At 52.0% G+C, this 20,416-nt stretch overlaps 2 protein-coding genes across 8 annotated transcripts; one reads left to right on the forward strand and one right to left on the reverse strand.

Moving 5' to 3' along the window:
- The first annotated feature begins 1,052 nt into the window (after positions 1 to 1,052).
- Positions 1,053 to 10,037, forward strand: NDUFA4L2 (NDUFA4 mitochondrial complex associated like 2). 3 transcript variants are annotated; one of them, XM_074269922.1, is made up of 7 exons: positions 1,053 to 1,326; positions 4,202 to 4,448; positions 5,879 to 6,135; positions 6,639 to 6,727; positions 7,798 to 7,858; positions 8,137 to 8,214; positions 8,405 to 10,037. In XM_074269922.1, exons 3-6 carry the CDS (start codon positions 6,079 to 6,081, stop codon positions 8,191 to 8,193), a joined length of 264 nt encoding a protein of 87 aa, XP_074126023.1. In that variant the 5' UTR covers positions 1,053 to 1,326; positions 4,202 to 4,448; positions 5,879 to 6,078; the 3' UTR covers positions 8,194 to 8,214; positions 8,405 to 10,037. The 3 variants fall into 3 exon arrangements, with proteins under 3 accessions (XP_074126023.1, XP_074126021.1, XP_074126022.1); XM_074269920.1 differs by lacking the exon at positions 8,405 to 10,037 and having other exon boundaries at positions 8,137 to 8,344; XM_074269921.1 differs by lacking the exons at positions 4,202 to 4,448; positions 8,405 to 10,037 and having other exon boundaries at positions 1,225 to 1,326; positions 8,137 to 8,344.
- Positions 9,224 to 15,524, reverse strand: SHMT2 (serine hydroxymethyltransferase 2). Of its 5 annotated transcripts, none has more exons than XM_074269906.1 (12): positions 15,360 to 15,524; positions 14,123 to 14,320; positions 13,522 to 13,601; positions 12,877 to 13,077; positions 12,532 to 12,613; positions 12,253 to 12,375; positions 12,024 to 12,163; positions 11,314 to 11,479; positions 10,560 to 10,659; positions 10,290 to 10,445; positions 9,970 to 10,077; positions 9,224 to 9,745 (listed from the first exon to the last, which is right to left on the reverse strand). In XM_074269906.1, the coding sequence occupies exons 1-12, from the start codon at positions 15,390 to 15,392 to the stop codon at positions 9,618 to 9,620; spliced, it is 1,515 nt and encodes a 504-aa protein (XP_074126007.1). In that variant the 5' UTR covers positions 15,393 to 15,524; the 3' UTR covers positions 9,224 to 9,617. The 5 variants fall into 5 exon arrangements, with proteins under 5 accessions (XP_074126007.1, XP_074126008.1, XP_074126009.1 ...); XM_074269907.1 differs by lacking the exon at positions 15,360 to 15,524 and adding an exon at positions 15,207 to 15,319; XM_074269908.1 differs by lacking the exon at positions 15,360 to 15,524 and adding an exon at positions 14,929 to 15,136.
- Positions 15,525 to 20,416: the final 4,892 nt, after the last annotated feature.

Below are 20,416 nucleotides of genomic sequence, written 5' to 3' on the forward strand. Positions count from 1 at the left end.
GAGGGTCCCCTATTTGCATTACCCAGGGCAGCTCCTACTCTATGTTCTCTGAAGATAAGCCTTGTTCCCACCCCAGGGAGGTCTCTCAATGAATTCACTTCCTCCTCCCCCACTGTCCAGGCAGGGGGAACCCTCCAAGAAATCAAGGGGCTGAAGCCTCTGAGGTTCCTGGAGTAAGGGGAAGGTGGCTTCGGCCTTCCCGGATCCCCAGGAGCCCGAGCTAAGCTGGGGCTGCTGCAGGAGTCAACAGCCGGAGGCACCTCTGTCACCACGACCTCATTACACCGCTAACGAGGCCGCGATCCCCCGAGAGCCCCAAGCTGCCCCCCTTTGCCTGGCGATCTGGAGGGGGCCGCCGGAGGAACCGAGGGAAGGACTGGCGGACGCCGGACATAAGAGCGAGCCTTCGAGTCTGGCGGCGGCTGTCCCTTTGTGTTCGTCCCTTTGTCTATCTGTCTCGTGTGAGCCTGTGTGTGAGAGAGAGTCGGGTGTGTTTGTATCTTGGTGACAGTGCGTGGGCGTGTGCCTGGGTGTGAGACGCGCTGGATGTGTCCGTGTGACAAAGTGACGGATTGTTTGTGTGTGTGTGTCGCCCCCTCCTAGTTCCTCCCCTTCCCCATTTCTATTCCTCTCCTCTCCCGGCCTAGCTCCCGGCTCCGCTGCCTCCATCATCTCCATCCATTATTGAAGAAACAGCCGCGTCCGCTCCAATCACATCAACAAATCCCCATCACCACCGACACCCCTCCACCCTCACCAGGGCGCGGGAGGGGGAGTCGAGGAGTTAGGGGGATCAAAGACGGGCTGCGTGGGGAAGGGGGAGCAAGAGCTGGGGGAATAGAGCTCACGACCTCGTGGCCCGAGCCGAGGGGGAGGAGGGCTGGGACCGCGGGCCGGGACGCCTGGCTCCCCCCAGCGGGAGAGCGCTTTGCATAAACAGATGGTGCGGATGTCTTTGTCTCTCTCGCTCTCCGTCTCCGCTCCTGTCTGGCTGATGCAATAATGCACATCTCGGAGCCTCGGGACCCAGCTCCCTTAATAGCGGGAGAGGGGGGTCAGGGAGAGGGGGACGACGGGCGGGCGGGCGGTGGGGAGGGGGAGGAGGCAGCTCCCGAGCAGATGCTGATTTGTCTTCCTTCCGGGACACCACCTCCTCCCTACAGCTGCAGCGGGGAAAACTGAGACCTTACAGGGGCTGGGGAGGGGAAGGGGAAGGCGGGGAGACTTCAGAGATGTTCTTGAGAGTGCTACAACCCCGGGATCCCAATGTCAGAATGGGGGTGGGGGAGCGTGAGACAGACAGACAGATGGGCAGAGACAGGAAAGGTAAGCTCAAGTTGGATAGAGGACTTGGAAGATGGAGCTTTGGGAGCAAAATGCCAGGACCTTGGATAGCGTCCTAGAGGGAGGAGTCGAAGCGGGTCGGGGCAGCGGCTCTCCGAGGGTTGGGCGGGGGTGGGGGTGAATGCCCCAGTTTCTCACCTCCCCTGCTAGCCCCACGCTGCTGCCCCAGGCCCAGCCACCGCTTCTCCCTCCCAGCGAGTTTGCCAGAACTCTCCAGAGCAGCGAGGTCAGCGTCAGCCGTGGGGCCCAAATGCCCGGGGGAGCCCGAGCCCCTCAATGCTTGGAGATCTGCCAGGGCCACCCCCGAGTGCATCCCGTATTACCTATCTAGGCCCGGACATACACACCCCGTCTACCTCCTCCCACCAAGTGAACTGGTGGGTAACTGAGCTGAAGAGATCTTGTCCTTGTCCTTGCCAAGAACTTTTAGATCCCGGCCCTCTAGAAGGAGCCCTTTTCGGTAGCTTGGGAACGCCCTGGAGGGCAGCTTCCGCCTGGCCCAGCAGGTGGAGCTCCGAGGCTTTGCTCCGCATAGAATGCTGAGCAGCCTGGCATCCCCAGGACCTCCCTATTGGGGCCGACTCGTTTTAATATGCAGTGGGGAGGACTGTTGGATTAGAGGGTCCCCAATCAGCGCTAATTAGGCAGATTGAGTGGCCTGAGCCCTTGCCTCCCCGACAAGTTTCCCCAGCTGATCCACAACTAATGACTCCTTAGGACCAGTGCTGTCCCAGAGTTGGTTGGCAGCCTGCGCCCCCAGTTCGGTAACTAGGAGGAGGAGGAGCTGTTAGCCCTGGGGCTAGAGAAAAAGAAAGATCCGGGGTCAGGAACAGGAATAAAAGGGGAAAGAAATTGAAACATAGCAGAGACAGTCAAAACATTGAAAGGAGAAAAGGGACAGGAAGAGACAAAGAAAAAGTCGAGCAAGAGGAAGCCACAGAAGGAGGAATAGAGGGAGACAGAGACAAAGAAGACAGAATGGGAGAGGACAGAGACGTGGGAGAGACCAAGAGAAATGAAAAAGTGGAGACAAAGACAAATTGTGCTTGGGGGGCAGATAGAGCTAGAGAGACAAAGAAAATCAGAAAGGGGGGGGAGAGAACCCAGAGCTTCCTGTGAGGCAGGTAGATATAATAGAAAAATGAAAAGGGAGATGAGAAGAGATAAAGAACCTGAGGGGAAAATGGTTGCAAAGATGCCCAAGACCTGCTTTAAGCTCTTCCTGAGATTGACCAGTTCAGGCACCCAAGTGACCGGGAAGGAAGAAGGTGGGAGAGGCTGGGATAATGGAGAGCAAAAGCTATTGCTGGACAGAGAAACTTGCTTAAGGGCTTCCCAAACTCAATACCTGAGAAATAGGAAGCAGGAAGATTCAGGGAGACTGGATTCTTCAGGCTTCATATAATCTCTCTGAATTAAAATAAGCGGTGATCTTCCTCCCTCGGATGCTTAACACAGTCCCTTTACCTGCCTTTTTTTCCTAAATCCTCTTTCCATAATAGGAAGGGGATGGGGAGATGAGATTCATATTCTGGGGTCACCCTCTTTTCTTTCCCCACATTGGCACCCCCTTCATTCCCCCAGCTGTGGGACATACTGGAGCCAGATGTGCAGTACAGCTGTGACAGAGGCAAGAATAGGATGTTTGATTTTTTTTTTCTTCTCAGACATGGGGGTTGGGATAAGGATAAGGATAGAGAGGGAAATGAGAAAGTGGGAGTGAGGGAAAAGCAGAGGGGGGAAGGGGGAGCTGGGCAGTGGCAACTGATCTGAGAGACCCTTGGATAAAGTGTGAAGCTCAAAACCCCTTCTCTTGATTACATAAAGAGGCTAAGATCAGAGAGACAGAAGCTGATAGTCGGTTTCTTCTCTCTCTCTCTCTCTCTCTCTCTCTCTCTCTCTCTCTCTCTCTCTCTCTCTCTCTCTCTCTCTCTCTCTCATCTCTCTCTCTCTCTCTCTCTCTCTCTCTCTCTCTCTCTCTCTCTCTCTCCCTCCCTCCCTCCCTCTCTCTCTCTCCCCCCCCTCTCTCCCTCTCTCTCTCCCTCTCTCTCCTCTTTGTTCTCTGTGTCTCTGACATTTTATCTCATTATCCTCCAGGAGGGAGGCTGAGAGAACCGGACCCTCAGCCTAATTACTTAGTAGCCTAGCTGCTGTCATTGACAAGAAGGGGGGAGGGGAGGAAGGAAGTTGTCAGAGAGTTGCAGGTGGTGCGGCAGGAGGAGAAGCAGACACTGCTGGCCTGATGAGGGTCTGGAGGGTAGGAATCTCAAAGGAAAAGGGATTATTGGAGAATGCATTCACAGCTATAGGGTGGGTGATCCTTGGCTCCAAAGTTGGGGGGAAGACCCAGGGACTACTTTCCAAAGGGGGAACGCAGAAGTGTAGAATCAGGCAGGAAATTATCCCCTAACAATCAGCCCACTCAGGGTGAGGTTTCTTACTTGTACAGAGACAATTTCCACTTTTCCCTAGCTGGACTTAGCTTGCCTGTCTTCATGCGAGTGGGGGAGGGGCCATTTCCAACAAACACATGATCCACCCAAAATGTAGAGACTGAAGTGAAGAGAGCCTCTCCCCCCTCCCACTCCTCTCAGAAACACCCTCTCCCACCACCGATCACCCACAGGTGGTCTGCAAGACAAAGCTATTGTTTTTAGGTATCTCTAATTCTTTAAGGTCTTTCCTCCAAGCTTGTGCCTCCTCTCCAATCGCTAGTGTAAGTTCCTCAGTCACTCTGCCCTCTCTTCCCCCTCCCGTAACCCTGCTTTCTTTTTCCTCTCCCTTTCCCTTCTTCTCAGTTAGACTGACTTCTCTTTTTCTCCCTCCCCTTTTCCCTTCCCCCTCGCATCTTCACAAGAGGGAAGAGAGTGAATAGTATACCTCCCCGGATGGAGCCATTGGTTTCTCTACTCCTCATTCTAATACCTCTGATGTTGAGGAAGGGGCTGTTTCTGATCGTAAAATAGTAAGCAACTGAATCTAAAGCAATAAATTCAACTGGATTTACATCTGTGTGAGAATTCCAGATGAGCCAAAACTCGAATTTGAATGTGGGTTCCTCCTGAATCAGACTTCTTTCACCTGAAAGCATCCCCACCCGCCAGGTGAAGAGGGTTTTTTGTTTGTTTGTTTGTTTGTTTTTTCAATACTTTAGAACTTATTCCTTTAAGGGGGGAGGGGTGGCTGGGTTGCGCAGTGGATAGAGCACCAGCCCTGAAGTCAGGAGGACCTGAGTTCAAATTTGATCTCAGACACTTTACTAACTGAGTGACTCTGGGCAAGTCACTTAACCCCATTGCCTCAACAAAAAACAAAAAGCAAAAAAAAGCTTCCCCGTGGCCACTAATAAAGCTCCCAAATTGGCCCCACCCCATCCAGACTAGTTCTTAGGAAAGGAGAGAGGATCTTCCTATTATGTCAGGGGCCAATATTGCTGAGCAATTAGTTTATCATGTGTGTGGTGCTGTGGGTTTCTATCCCTGTGTCTCTGGCTTTGATCCCAAGTCTGATCCAATGGGAGCTAAGAAGAGGACCAATGGGATGGTGGTGGAAGAGGCATGGGAACCATCACAGGGCCCCAGTCCTTAACTCTAAACCTTTCAAAGCTGCAGAATCTCTACTTCCCCTATTCCCCAGACTTCCTAAGTCTCTTCTGGTCACTATCACAGGACCTACACCCTGCCAACTGTTCTTGGAAGGGGGCTCCAATGATGAACAATCTCGGACCAACTCTTGGTTCCTGCCTGTCCAAAGGGGCATCTCTCTCAAAGAGATTAACAGGGGGGTCCATTGACCCCCAAGAAGTCCTTGGATTGGTTTCAGGAAGTCATGTATTTGGATGGAAAAACTTTTTTTTTTTTTTTTTTTTTTTTTTTTTGCTTAGGCAATTGGGGTTAAGTGACTTGTCCAGGGTCACACAGCTAGGAAGTGTTAAGTGTCTAAGACCAGCTTTGAACTCAGATCCTCCTGACTTCAGAGCTGATCCTCTATCCACTGCATCACTTAGCTACCCCGAGAAGCAATTCTTTATTTTCATTAGCCTTTAACTGATTTTGTATTTCCTTCAATTATGGATTTAAAAAAAAAACCCACAACCTTATTCTGAGAAGGAATAGTATGGATTTAAATCGATTGTCAAAGGAGTTCATGATATTAAAAAAAGGTTAACAACCCCTCATCTAGTTGAAGAAGGTGCAAAGCTGGAGCTGACAGGAAAACAAAAATCCATGCATCCTATCCTCGATTCCTTTACTCTGCCCCAATTCCATCCCTTCCTTCAGTTTTCCTGGCTCGAAAATAGGGTTTTCCTTCTCCACACTCGGCCCAATTTCTTCCAAGCCCCAATTCTCAAAAATCCTTTGGCGCTCCGCGTGTACATGGAGGGAGAGAAGGGTCACGAATTCATTGTTTAGAATGTGAGCATCCTGGGCTCTGGCTGACTTAGGCAGGGGTGGATTCGGGAATGGAAAGTGTGGGAGGCAGCCTCCCATTCTGGACGCCAACCCCCGAAACCCTTTTCCTCCTCTTTTCCCAGTTCCGCCTCAGGAAGAGAGGAGGCGAAATGGAAGAGGTGGAGGCAAACTCGGGGCTGGGCTGAGCTGACCCCTCCCAGAGCCCTGGGCAAACGGGGGGGGGAGAGGTGGTAACCTCGGAGGAGCAAAAGAGGGGAGCTGGAGGAGGAGAAGGAAGAGAAGGAGGAAGAGACGAAGACCGACGGGAGAAAACAGAAGCAACATGTTAGGAACCAAATTTTGGGACCGTTTCATCCGGCAGATCAAGAGAAACCCCGGAGTGAGTCCCATCTCTCCATGGGCCCCCTTTTGCTTTTCTCCTCCTAGCTCTCCATCCCTGCCCCACTATCTCAATATTCTCCAAGGTCTCCCCTCCTGTCTCCATCGTCTTGTAGTAAGCGTTCCTCTTTCCTCCCTTTCCTCCTCCCTTGCTCCCTTGCAGAAAAGGGGCCTATGCTGACTGGGAAGGGAGCGATCTGGGTGCGTTGGGAGGATCTTGGAGGGTTAGCATGAGTGCGGAAACGAGAAATTTAGGGAAGGGATCTGAAAATGGACCCCCCCCCCAACTCCCGGCCCCTGAATGAGAAGGCAGGGGCGGTCGGGACTTATCTTTCTCTGTGAAATAACTCCTTCGGGGTTTGGCTGGGGGGAGGGAAGTGTAGGGAGAAGTAGAGGGACCCTCAGAGACAGGAACCAGGAGCCGGACTCTCCTTGGGGCGAAGATAGTCTACTTCTAAGCATCTACTCCAGTAAAGCCCTCATCCTCCAATTTCCCCACGCCAGCTTATCCCGCTAATCAGCTTCATTGGCCTGGGGATGGGCAGCGCGGCACTTTACCTGCTTAGACTCGCCTTACGGAGCCCCGACGTCAGGTAAAGGCCCGAGGGAACTAACAGGGACCCCACCCAGTAGGCTTGGGATTGGGCTGGGAAATGAGGGCGAAAGAAGGAAAGAAATCTTTGGGGCTGATGGAATATTGAGGACCACCACCTGAGAAGCCACCGCGGCGGGATCCCTTGGACTGGATTTGCCTTCGGATATTCCAGCCCGCCCCCCCCCCTTCCGAGACTGTAGGACTTGAACCTCGCTCTCCCTGCTCCCGTCCCTCGCCCACTTCATCCACCATAAGCCTTGGGCCCAGCTCAGGTGGTCCGGGTGACCGCGCTGAGCTCCCTGCCCGGTTGCTATGGCGACGGCACTCTGCCCGCGGCCCGGCGTTAGGGCTGGCGGCTAAATTGCCGCCGCGGGGGATGGGACCCTTCCTCACTCCTAGAACCAAGCTGGGGGAGAAGATTCAGATCGTTTCCTGACTCTGGCCCCAACTGCAGGCTCACGTTTCCTACCCCCACCCCGCACCCTTAACCCTAGACATCCCCTCCAGACAGCCTTCCAGGCTGCCCCTTAAGTCCTCATTATGCTGCCCCTAAATTCACAAATGATCTTCCCAGTGCCCATAATATCCTCCTCCCGCGCCACCCCACCTCCAATTTGGCCACAATACTACCCCTCCCCAGACGCACACACTTTCTAGCCGTCTTACCTCCTCCTCCCTCCGCCTTTCCGACCCCCTACCCCCACCCCGCTCTGTCCCAACCTTGCTCTGTTTTGCGAAACGAGGAAAGTGAAGGGCTTGGAGAGGTATCCCTGAGCTAGAAGGAGGAGGGGGCGGCCGGGGGGCTGAGCTGTCAACTCCGAGCCCCACGCTGACAGCGGTGACAAGCTGCCTGTCGCCCGCCCCGTCAGCTTCTTCTAACGTCGTATTCCTCCCCCCCAACCTCCCACCCCCGTAGATCAGTCTCTTGTCAGGGAAGACAACCCCTCCCTCACTCGATTCCCTGGAAGGGGGAGACCCTGAGGCAATAAGAGTGGGAAGGAGTCAGGACTTCCGCAGAAGGGACCCTTTATTTACCCTGCCCCTTTTTCTCCGATCCCCCTTCCTCAGCTGGGACAGGAAAAATAACCCAGAACCTTGGAATCGCCTGAGCCCCAATGACCAGTACAAGGTAACACCCACCTCTCCCCATCCTTCTCCTGAGTGCCCTGCCCCTCGCCCACAACCTCCTTTCCTGCCTCCCTAAAGTACTCCCAGACACTTCATACTCTCCAGACTTAAGTTTCAGGGTTCACAAGTCGCACCCCCATACTCTGGGGTCCCTTCTTCCTTCTGTCCTTGCAGCAGGGCCCCTTTCCATAAAGTTGGGGATTGGACCTGAGGGACAGATTGGGGAGGCCACCCAGAAGAAACCTCCTTCCTTTCCGCCCCTCCTGCTTCTCTCTGCAGTTCCTCGCAGTTTCGATGGATTACAAGAAACTGAAGAAGGACCGGCCGGATTTCTGAAGTGGGGGCCTCTAGGAGGGTGTATGTGTGTGGGGGGGGTAGTGTTCTTGCAATGGGGCTGAGGTCCAGTGTCTGTGACAGCATGGGGCTGGGCTGAGGGGTGAGGGGCAGCAGACTCAGTGTCTCCAGGCCAATAAACACCACCATGAAAGTCCGAGTCAGAGTACAGGGGGAAAGGGGGGGCTTCAATGCTTGGGCTTCTTCCTGCCAGGGCCTGGCTCCTCAAGACTATCAGGAGCATTTCGCAGTGCTCCTGACTGCTAGAGAGAGACCTAGGTTCCCACGCTCCGGAGGGACTGGCCTTCCCACCCCCGATGTCCCGGACAGCGGAAGCACCTCTGACACCGTCCAAATCCCAGGCGGTTTCTGAGACTGGAATCGGAGATCAAGAGACCGAAAGCACACGCAGGCTGAGGCCCGAGGGCAGAGCGAGGTTCGTGAGAGGCACCGGGCCAGGAGCCTGCGTGTCAGACGTGCAGCAGAGGCCGGAGCTGGCTCCGCTCCTTCCCTGGGCACGGGCTCAGGGGGTGGGTCCGGCCGGCTCCTTTAGCCCCACCCTCAGCACAGGCAGTACGTGCCATTCCCCCTGCCCTCTCCCAGGTGGCCCAGGAACGCAAAGAATCGCCGTGTACCTGACGTCCTGCCACAGGTCTAGACCCCCACAGCTTCTGCCAGCTTCTGCCAGCATCCGCCCCACCCACCCTCACTTCAGGCCTCCCAAATGGAGGCCCCAGGGAAAGCTCCAACATCTCCTCCTCCTCCACTCCGTCCCCTCCCTTCCCCCAAACCCCAATCTCCGGGGATCAAGCAGAGGCAGCCGTGGGCAAAATACAATTTCATTTAACAAATTGAATTTGCTGCGCCTGCTAATCACGTCTGGTGTCGGCACTGATCAGAGTCAGAGGGAGGCAGCCTAAGCCCCGTGGCCCCATGGCCCCAGGGAGGGAATACAGAATGTGAGGAGGAGAAGGAACACGAGTCATCCTGTTCCCCACCTTTTCCTGCTCCCCCTCAACTGAAAAACAGGAGATAGTTGCTGCATTTTTATTAGATTTAAAAAAAAAAAAAGATCTAACTTTGAGCCCCTTTCCCCATCCAAAGGGCTCATCTGCCCCCTTCCAACTCCATAGAAAAGCAAGAGGAACTATAGAGTAAGGTGCTTTCAATTAACGTAAATTAGGGAAAAGAGGGAAGCAATAGCATACATCACATCTACTTTATCCCAAACTTCCAAAGAATATTAGAAAACTCAGCTACAAACTTAGTGAGCTGGGGAGAAAGTCCTTTTTTGTTTGGGACCAAGAGCTCTCCTTTCCCCTCAGAGAAAAAAGAGGAGTAACAAAGTGCCTCCTCTTCCCAAATCTGCTTAGCAGGAAGGGTTAAGTATCATCCAGTTCTTTGAAACAGAGAGGCAACGTGGCCCATTAGCGCTCCTCAAAGCCAGGCATGGGAAAGGTCCTGGCAAAATCTTCCACCCGTTGCTTGAGACTGGCCAGGCGCTGTCTTGTTTCAGGATCATTCAAGAGAAAGGACTTGAAATCTTGGAGCTTCCCTGGAGAATAGGAGGGACGATAGTGAGGAGGAAAAGGTTGGAGTGAAACATGAGCTGAAGGGTTACTCCCTGGTTCCCTTCGCCCAAACACACTTGACCCAGGGACTGCAGAAGAACAGATTGTTGGATGAGAAGCTCCCCCCAGAGTGACAAAAGTAGAAGAGAGGAGAAAAGAAAGCAGTTTCAGGATGGACTGTGGACAGTACCTTAGCCTGACCACTCACCTGTCTTGCTCTTCACATCTAGCCCAATCTGAACACCCTCATCAATAAAGTTCACCACTTGCCGGAAATCATCTTCTCGGAAGTGTCGAGATGTTAAGGCTGGGGCTCCTGTTTAGCAGAAAGGCAATAATGGGATGCAGTAGAGGTCATGTTCCTAATCACAAATTCCCATCCCCTGACTGTATGGGTAAGGGAAGGGCCTCTTCTCATTTTACAGACACAATGCTGGTGAGAGGGGCAGAAAGACGGACAAGATCTCCTCTGGTCTCCTTGCAGGAGCCCCCTCTGGGTAGCTCATTGTTGCCCTCTCCCCCACATACCAAGTCTGAGTCCCCCTGGGGTGATGGCACTGCGGTCTCCTGGACAGGTATTCTTATTGGCAGTGATGGACACAAGTTCCAGCACTCGTTCAGCCCTAGCTCCATCCAGCCCTTTGGGCCGAAGGTCCACAAGAACTAAGTGATTATCGGTGCCGCCTGAAAGAAAGAAACCGGGTAAGGGGGGAAGGAGTGTGTGTCATTAATGTCCTCCTAGGAACCCACAACAATCTTTCCAATGGACATTAATAATGAATCCCATGACCCCCTCACCAGACACCAAGGAGTAACCCTTCTGGAGAAGTGCATCAGCCATGGCTCGGGCATTCCGAAGGACCTGCTGGGAATATTCCCTGAACATGGGGGTATTGACCTAGAAGGGGCACAGAGGAGAGCAGCATTAGTACCAGGAGACTATATTCATACCTACTCCATTTCTGGGAACTAGAAGGGTCTTCTAGTCCAGAAGGTCTTAATTTGAGATTATAAAAATTTTTTTTAAATAGGTTTGAATTGCATTTCAGGGTAGATGGTGACTTTTGTAGTCCTCTGTATTGTGAGAAGGGGTTCACAGGCCTCACCAGGCTGCCAAAAGGTTAAAAATCCTTCATCTAGAGCAATATCCCCAATTTTACAGGTGAGGAAAGAAATTAACTTGCTTAAGTTCACAAAGATACTGACACAATCCTAGTATGCTGCTGCTCTCCTTCCTCCCCCTCCCCCAGAGAGAACTCCTTCAATGAAAGAAATTAGTATTACTTTTCCCTAATCTTGAAGGTCTTATATTGTGCTCCTCTCCACCCCACCCCCGACAGATGCACCTCTTTATTTCTCCTCCTGCCTCCACTGTCACTCTCACAGTAATAAGAGATGACAAATATACGACTCTAGTCCTAACACCCCCTTTGCCCTGATGCTGTACAATAAATCTAGCTCTACCAGCATCCAAGCTGCCCTTTCAAGAAGGTACAATGGGTGGCTCATTCATTCCGACCAGCCCCTTCCCATGGGGGCCAACCCCATCTACCTGCTTGAGAGCCACAGCTACAGCTGCTATGGCATGGTTGTGGGGCCCACCCTGCAGGGAGGGGAACACGGCAAAGTTGATTCGATCCTCAAACGTGTAGGGGATCTCTCGCCCAGTTTTGGGGTCCACAGACTGTACCCCTTTACGATAAAAAATGAGCCCTGACCTATGAGGAGAGAGGAGGAAATGAGGTGAGGGGACTGGCTTGTGTGGAATTTGGGGCTGTGGGGGAGATGAAAGGGTTGAGTGGGATAGCTGGCAATTTAATGGAGGGAAGGACAACACAGGAAGAGTCCAACTTTCCTTGAGTCTTAGGTTCCTAAGGTCCTCTGAGGTCAGGATTCCGATGCAGATTTGACACACAATGGGATTAGGACTGGGAGGGGAGCAGATCTAGTCAACTTCAGGTACTGATCATTGACTGGCTATACAAAAAGAGTAGGGGGCCAGGAAAAGGCCATTACTCTGAGGTTTTAAATTCAGGAGAGTGGGAGAGATGAAGAAACAAGAAGCTTCTGGGCAGCCCTGTTCCCAATTCCCAAGTGGATCCTCAGCCCTTCTCCCATCCTTTTAAAAATTTCCGTGAGATGGTTTCACCCCAGGGTTTTGAGGAAGTCCTGTGACCCATCCTTACTCCCATGTGTGCATGTGTCTGTCTGAATGGAAATGCAGAGAAGGGAAGAAAACTGGTCTTTGAAGAGTGCTCTGACCTGGCCCCACGCAAGGTCTTGTGGGTGGTGGTTGTGACGATATCTGCGTGGTCAAAAGGCGAAGGAATGACCTTGGCGGCCACCAGGCCACTGATGTGCGCCATGTCGGCCAGCAGATGGGCTTTGACCTCATCACACACCTAGAGGAAGAACAGGAGCTCAGCGTGGTGGGGGAAGGGGACTACCTCCACAAGGGCCCAGCCCACTCACTCCAAGCTCTGCCACTCACCTGTCTCATTCGGGCGTAATCAATAAGGCGCGCATAGGCACTGGTGCCCGCAATGATAAGACGTGGCCGGAAGAGTCGGGCAGTGATGGCCAACTGGTCATAGTCAATGAGGCCAGTAGAAGGCTGAACAGATGGACAAACAGGTAACTGAGACTCCAGGAGTGGGGAAGAGAAGAGCAACTCCCTCCTCTCAGCCCCAGGGCTTCAGAGGTGGAACCTCTCCTGTCTTCCACCATCCACCTTCCAACGTCCCACTTGTCTTTCCCCCTGATCACTCACATTCAGTTTATATGGCATTGACTCAAAGAAGATGGACGTGGCAGAAATTCGCTTGACATTGGACATGTAGCCATGAGTAAGGCTGGGGAAAAAAGGGAGAGACAAGCCAGAGATCTCAGAGCAGGGGAAAAACCCAACCACAAAACCCAGGTTTCCCCATCCCCAGAGGCCCAGATTCCTTTCATGCTTGTGTCCTAAATCTCTTCCTCCACTCAGGTTCCATTCCTTCTGCCCACCTTGGGAAAATCCACTTAATCAAATCTCCCCTAGAACATTTTGGGTCTAATTTCTGAGCCCTTGGCCCTCGCTTGTCCTAGCTGCTTCCTCCTTGCCCCTCAAACTCACTGGCCTCCGTCAGGCAGATCCAGTCCCATGATCCTGTCGTGGGGCTGCAGGAGAGCTGTATAAGCAGCCAGATTGGCTGGGGACCCTGAATAAGGCTGGACATTGACTCCCCATCGGTCAGGGTCGAGGTCAAAAGCCTCTAAGGCACGTCGCTGGCATAAGAGTTCGATTTCATCAACAATCTCTGCTCCACCATAATACCTGTCATTGGGAAGAAACAAAAGGATTAAGTCTGGACACAACAGGGTTTTATGGCCTACTTCTGCCAGGCATTAGATCCCTTTCAGTTTAGCTATTCCAACCACAAGCAGGAAAAGCTAATTTGTCTGAGGGCAGAGACATTGGTGAAAGAGAAAGGGACATTCACACAAAGAGAGCTAGAGATAGAGATAGAGACAAGAGAGAGATATACTCACAAAGAGAGAGAGAGAGATAGAGACAAGAGAGAGATACATTCACAAAGAGAGCTAGAGATAGGGGTAAAGAGAGATGAGATAGAGACAAACACACAAAGACAGACAGATAGAGAGACAGAGACAGACAGAGGGAAGGAGGGAATGAGAAAGAGAATGAGGGGCTAAGTTCGCTCCCCCTCCCCCCGCCCCCACATCCCGGCTCCCGCTGGCCCCGACGCCCCCATCTCACCTCTTGCCAGGGTAGCCCTCTGAGTATTTGTTGTTCAGACAGGAACCCAAAGCCTCCAGGGCTGCTCGGCTACAGAAGTTCTACAAACATGGGGAGAAGGTGTTATCCTAGCTCCCTAAAACGCCCACAAGCCAGCCTGGTCCTTCCTATTGCTGAAGCCAGAGCTGTACCAAGGAGAAAAATGACCATATGTGGTCAGTGTAAGAAAATAAATGGGAATTGGGGAGTTTTGTGGAAGTTGCATACGACACAGAAAGTTTACAAACTCGGAAATGCACAAAGTGCATATACACATGTAGTATAATATCAACATAGTTTATCTTTTAATACCCCAGTAGTCCAGGCTTCTCCGGGACAAGGGAAGGCCAGCACATTTGTGGCCTCCAGATAGCGGGGACCAGCGCTGTAGGAGGGGCAGGCGCTTCCTCTAGAGCAGAGGGGTCAAACCCAAGGATTCAAAAGCCCAGAAGAGTTCCGGGAGGTTTAACAAGATAAGATACACACAGTTAACGCTCATTTCTGGCTTTCTAATTCAAACACTCCCCGGGGCGAGGGATCCAGAGGTGCCTCAGTTCCCACCCCTGCCCCGGCATGCTCCTACCTCGGAGGCGATGAGCTCCAGGCCCCGGCACTGCCTATCCTTCTCCCTCTGTAAGAGCTCCCACATCTCAGGGTCGGTGTCGGACAGGCTCTCCTGGCCCGTCCAGCCTCCGGCGGTCTCCCCGGCCCGGGCCTTGGCCGCCTCTCCATGCTGGGCCCGGACGGTCACCTGCAGCAGCTGGCTGCATCTCTGGAGGGGCTGCAGGGCGGAGAAAAGTCACCGCGGGCATCCCCGGCCGTCACCCCGCCCCGCCTCCAACGTTTGGCTCGGGTCAGCTCAGCATGGGTCATTACTGAGCACAGTTTAGAGGCCAAAGTTCAGAAGACAGTCCAAGGGGGGTAGCTACGGCCTGATCCTAGGACAGCAAGGGGCGGGGGAGGGGCGCAAAGTTTGGAGTCCCACAGCAGATCCCACCCCGCCTCCATGCAGGGGAGCCCTCCCGCACAAACACTTCGGGGACGTGAGGGAGAGCCGGGGTTCCGTGGAGCGGAGGGCAGCCTCCCCGTTCTGGAGCGCCGGCCAGGCCCGTCTCCCGGGCACGGCCGTGAAGGCGCCGGAGCTGCCCCTGCCAACCGCATCCCACCCACTCCTCCCTGACGCAACCGGCCGGGCCGTTGCATCACTTCTGATGGGGGCGCGCTTTTTCCGACTGCCGCTGGCAGGGGGTGTTCCTGGGGCGGGGGGGCCGCCGTCCATACCGGGCTGCCCAGAACCGCGTGGGGCGGGGGCGGGAGCGGCTCCCGGAGAACTGGAGACTCGCGGCTCCCTCCTTCCCACCTCCGTTAATCCCATCCGCTCCCAGACACCTGTTAGGTAGGCGGTCCTTCCATCCCTCTACTTCTAAAGGGAGGAGGAGGACTCCGGGCCCCTCTCCTCCGGACTCGGGCTAGCCTGGAAAGGGAGGACTCCTGGAGGCCGGCTTCCTCCAGGGGGTGGGCTCTCTCCCGGGGCGGGTATCCCCCTCTGCAAGCCACGTGACCCCCGCAGAGGGAGGGGGCGGCGAACCGGACCCAAGTCGCACATTCGGGATGGGGGGGGAGGCGGCAGCAGCTCGCGGTGCTTCCCGCCCGGACTTTCCACTCACCCACTTTCCTCTTCCCCAGCGGCCCCTCTCCCCAGGCCGCGGGCCACGTGCTACAAACTCTTTGCAAAAGCTCCAGGCCCGAGGCGAGCCCGCCTAGGGGGAGGGAAAGTGTGCGCAGAGGCTACGGGCCTGCGGGCCCCCCCCCGGCCTTACCCGGAATGCACGAAGCAAAGGGAAAGGCAGCATCACGGTTCGGAGACTCAACGGGTCAGCGGAGCACCTGGGGCCCCTGCAGCTCGGAAGAACAGGGATGCAGGAGCGCACGCGCCAGAAAAAGACTGGCTCCCAGCTCCCGGCTTTAAGGCGAGGCGGTGCTGGCACGTGCGCAGAAGAACTTTGGCGGGGTCTTCTGGGAGTTGTAGTTTTGAGGCGGCTTCCGTTCTTATTTCTAACCTAAATTAACTTGGTGGGGGGAGTGTTGTGGCGGGAAAAAGCGCGGGTGGGAAGAGTTTAAGATTGTAAATTCTTTCTTCCGAGATATGTATCTGGTTGGCCCCAGTCACTTGCATGTTTTCTCCCCCCCCACCTCCACCTCCCCTCCCCTCTTTAGACCGTAAGCTCCTTAAGGGGAGGGGCGTTTGCTTTTGCATCTTATAGCCCTCAATCCAGCTGGGCCTCGGAGAGGATGCAAAATGGGGTCTTCCGGTGTCTCAGAATCCGTAGTTCCAATCACCCCCGCCCCCTGTCTTGTAGGAACTCCCAGGTTCTCTCCATGCTTCCCATAAACATGCTCAAGTCTTCAGCCTTAAAAATATCTCCTCAAGCCCTTACCCCACGCCATGACCCCTGCGAGCTGTGGCCCTAGCAGTGGTCCTCACACCTCTAAACAGGGCCCAGTTCATGCCCCTCAGACTGCGGGAGGGCCGGACCACAGTAAAAACAAAAGCTCACACTCTGCCTCCGCCCCCAGCCCGTTTGCCATTACCCGGGGGCGGCATAAACGTCCTCGGCGGCGCCCTTTGAGAAGCCCTGCCCAGTGTCTTTTCTCATTTTCTCAGCTGAACCCTAAGAAAAGGCCATTTACACCCTCTGCCCCGGCTCCTTCCTTCTCACTCACTGTAATCTGTACTCCTCCCTCCACCGTCGCTGCCCCAGCCAATAACGCTAATGAGCTCCTAATTGTCCCTCTGAAGGCCTCCTCAATCCTCATCCTTCTTGACCTTGGGAAACATTTCACACGCCGCCGATCCTTGTTTCCGTTCTTGTGACACCCCCTCTCCCCTGCTTTTCCTCCTGCAAGAATGATTTCTCTTTTTCAGGATCATCATTCATATCCGCTCTCTGTGTCCGTGTCTGTACCTTCCCCCTTTTCTCCTCTCTCCTCCCGTCTCTGTGTCTTTATCTCTGTCTGTGTCTCTGTGTCTCTGTCTCTCTCTGTTCTGTGTTATCTCTCTGTCTTCCCCCCTCACCCCCTTATAGGTTAATTATGATCTCTATACTATGACTCCTAGTGACGTGGATGATACAGACCCCAGATGATGGTAGGCCCTAAAGTTGGAGTTCAGTCATGTGAAGAATTCACAATGGCCTTTCCCTTTGGCAAAAGGTAGATTTATTTAGGTTACAGACAAAATGACACTGGGAATGATAAATATGAAACAGAGTGGGAGAGCATGTGCAAGAAGAGTTCCTCGGTGGAACTCACAATTACCCAGCATGGGAGCACCCACGAGGCTGGGCATGTCCTCAGCTGGCAGGATAATCCTGAAAGGGACCTAGCTAGCTGTGAGGAGGAGAAGTGCAGCCTTGAGGAGGGGTAGAGGGAGACACCATGCTGACCCAAAGGAGGCCAGCAGCCATGGGATGGCCCATAAGTAGATGTTATAAGGAAGTTTAAAATCGGGGACATGACTGGGATTTCTGACGGAGGTGAGACTTCCAGAGACCTCTACAGAGGGTGTGTCTCAGAGGTTTGACATAACTTGGATTTCTGAGTGGGTGACTCCCTCCGAGGGTTGGGCCATGGAGCTAAACTGAAGTCTATCAGTGCCTTCTCCCTGCTTGCCTCAGGGATCCATTCTTTAGTTTCTTTCTGTGCAACCCACCAATCAGTACCTCATCACTAGATCTATATTTTCAGTGTGATATGAGTTGGGAACTCCCTCTATTCATGAAATCATAGCTCTAGTCCCTAAGTGATAGTGATAACTATAGGGAACTGGGTTTGAAGTAAAAAACAAAACAAAACAAAACAAAAGCCCTGGTTCAAATCTCATTCTAGATCTTTACTGTCTGACTCTCAAAGTCTTTAACTCTCTCTGTCTCTCTCCTCATTAATAAAATGATGGGGTTGAACTAAGTGGCCTTTCCAGTTCTAAACTTGCCATCCTGATCTCCAGTCCTGTGTCATCAGTTTTCCATCGGACGTTTTAAATTGGATCGCCTTTGAATTTGACATTTTAAAAACTGAACTCTTTTCCTCCAAACCTACTCCTTTTCTGAACTCTGCTGTTTCTATCTAGGGTGCCACCATCTTTCCAGTCATGGAGATTTACGGTTTTTGTGTCATCCTTTGTGTCACTCTTGCTCATCCCACAAGATCCACAAGTTAGTTGCCAGGTCTTGTTATTTCTACTTCCATAACATTTCTGACATCTTTGCTCTCCTCTCCGCTCACACAGCCATTTCCTTACCATAGCTCCTCATCACTTCTTACCTAGACTAATGTAATAGCTTTTGAATTCTCTCCCTGACTCAAATCTGTTCCATTCTATAGTCCCCCTACTCAAAAAACTGCATTGACTCCCTATTACCTTTAGGAACAAGTGTTAATGTGTTTGATTGACATTTAAAGTCTTTCACAATCTGATCCCAAATTACCTTTTCAATCTTATTACACATTACTCATTGCCATAAACACTATGGTCCAGGCAAATTGGAGGTCTTGTATGATGATCCATCTACCACCTCTGTATTTTTACAATGGTTAGTCTATCTCCTGACATCTGTCCCTCAGAATCTCTAGTTTCCTTTAAGCTTCAACTCAGATATACTTTCTCTATGAAACTTTTCCTTATGCTTCATCTGCTAATGCAGTATATCTTGTATGTATCAACATATGTGCATGCTATCTCCCTCAGCCAGACTGTTAGCTTCTAGACAATAGGAACCATTCATATTTTTGTCTTTGTCTCACATGGCCTAACACAATACTTGACTTATAGTAAGTGTTTAATAGATGCTTATTGATCTTCTCGTTTCACTGCATCTTTCTGGCTTCATTTCTCTTTAGAATTTAGTTTCTTCACTCAAAAAATGATAGGTTCAGAAGAGATGATTTCATCCCGTCATTGTTTGCTTTTTTTTTTTAACTTTGGGATTTGTATCATACTTATTTGTAAGTATCTGGTATCTTCTCCTGTTAAACTATAAGTGTCTTGAGGGCAGGGACTGTGTCATTTTTTTCAGTTTTGCCACCATTCTTTTCAGCTATGATAATCTATGAAACAAACTGACAGTGGAATGCGTTATTCATGAAGCCTTGGGCTCTCCATTACTGGAGGAATTCAAGCAAAGGCTGAAACACTTTTCAGGGATGTTGTAGGAAATGCTGATGCTTCTGATACCCAAGTAGACTAAATGACCCCTGAGGTCCCTTTCACTCCAGAATTCTGTGATTTTTCCAGCTCTGAAGTTCTATGACATCAAAGGTCCTGTGACCATCAAAGGTAGCCTGGAAATGGAAAAGCAATAATAAAAGGACAATGATAGGGCATATAAAAAGGGAGTGAATAGAACAATTTGCTTTGATGGGGATTTTTTTTTTTTTGGAGGAGCCACTGGGGATAGAGGCCTCAGATGCTGCTCTTCTTCCCCCTCAGGTGAAAGTAATTCTTCCTGTTGCAGATTTCTCAAAGTTCTGTCTGGCTCTCCTTTGCTTCTCCTATCACTTTATGACTTGTAGTATACATATTTGTATGTACCTGTCATCTCTTCCAGTTAGACTGTACGTTTCTTGAAAGCAGGTGTTGTGTCATTTTTCAGTTTGTTATGCTCACCATTTAGCATATAATTGGTACTTAATATGTCTTTATGGCACTTGCGTAGGACCAGTTGGGGAAGCCATTTCCCTCCACCCCCTCTACAGTCCTCAGTCACTTCAGGTTGACTCCTCAGAAGGCAAAAATGTACAGGCAGGCCTTGAGTATATGAAATGGTCTTTGCCTTTTGAGAACCTATAAGCAATGTTCACAAGAACAACCTGTATTAACATCTCCAAGAAAAGATGATGAAATAATAGTCCTTATAATCATCCTCAGATTTAGTCTCTCTCTGACTCTCTCTGGTCTCTGTCTATCTCTCCCACTCAATGCAACCCAACCCTGCCCTTAGAGAAACAGATTTTTTTTTTACCCTTCTCCCCTTTCCTTCTCCCTCCACTTCACCTTCAAAGCCCTCCAGCTAGGGAACCCAGGTCTGCATACCTCCTTTATATTGTTCTCCTAGACAATTTCTGCATTAGGTCCTTTCCTCACCAAGATGAGAATCCTATTTTAAATGTCATCCACCTACATCCCACTTTAATGACTGGGTCCAGCTTCCCTAACCTAGGACACACAGTCCTTCTTCATCCTCACACCAGCTCCACCTATCCCTAGGTGTTGAAGGCTGTAGAGAAGGGGACTTTGTGTCTAAGCTTGTCTGCCTCCTCTGGCTGGAGTTCCCCAGGGTAGAGGGGACTTTGTACATTGGAGAGCTGTTAATGAAGCTGCCGCCAATTAACGCCTGGGCAGGGGTTAGAGGCAGATAAAATTAGCTACAGCTACAGAAGGAGGGAGAAGTCTGGGGTTGGGGGCTGGCAGTTGGGAGTGGTGGCCAGGAGTCTCATAGTAGGGGTGGGGGCAGCATGTAGTCAGTCATATAAAAAGTACCTGGAGCATTTGGACCTCCCCCCAATCTGCCCACTTCCACTTTGGGAACCTCCATCAATTCCCTATTTCCTCCACAGCTTCTTCTTCCCTGCTTTCTCCTACCCTGCCGGTCTGCAAACTCAGCCCCCATGAAATTAAGGAAGTAAAAGTAAGATCGATGGCTCCAGATGCCATACACCTTGCCAGCCCCTCCCTTCCCACTCTGCTGCGCCCCCTTTCCCGCTTGTATGTCTAATTTAGCCAGTAGGCTTTCCCCCTCATCTTATCACCCAGGTCTTCATTCTGCCTCCTAGACCCAGCCCCTTCCTCCCTCTTGTTCCCATTTGGCCCATTCATGCC

Source organism: Sminthopsis crassicaudata, chromosome 5 (assembly GCF_048593235.1).
Source record: "Sminthopsis crassicaudata isolate SCR6 chromosome 5, ASM4859323v1, whole genome shotgun sequence".
In the NCBI taxonomy this organism is placed as follows: domain Eukaryota; kingdom Metazoa; phylum Chordata; class Mammalia; order Dasyuromorphia; family Dasyuridae; genus Sminthopsis; species Sminthopsis crassicaudata.

What these genes read in the sequence shown, in the direction of transcription:
- NDUFA4L2 (XM_074269922.1), top strand. Translation starts at nt 6,079, where the DNA reads ATGTTAGGAACCAAATTTTGGGACCGTTTCATCCGGCAGATCAAGAGA. An exon ending in TTACGGAGCCCCGACGTCAG is followed by an intron (nt 6,728 to 7,797) that starts GTAAAGGCCCGA and finishes CCCCTTCCTCAG; the next exon opens with CTGGGACAGGAAAAATAACC. An exon ending in GCCCCAATGACCAGTACAAG is followed by an intron (nt 7,859 to 8,136) that starts GTAACACCCACC and finishes TTCTCTCTGCAG; the next exon opens with TTCCTCGCAGTTTCGATGGA.
- SHMT2 (XM_074269906.1), bottom strand. Translation starts at nt 15,392, where the DNA reads ATGCTGCCTTTCCCTTTGCTTCGTGCATTCCGG. An exon ending in GATCTGCCTGACGGAGGCCA is followed by an intron (nt 12,614 to 12,876) that starts GTGAGTTTGAGG and finishes TTTTTTCCCCAG; the next exon opens with CCTTACTCATGGCTACATGT. An exon ending in ATTACGCCCGAATGAGACAG is followed by an intron (nt 12,164 to 12,252) that starts GTGAGTGGCAGA and finishes TTCTTCCTCTAG; the next exon opens with GTGTGTGATGAGGTCAAAGC.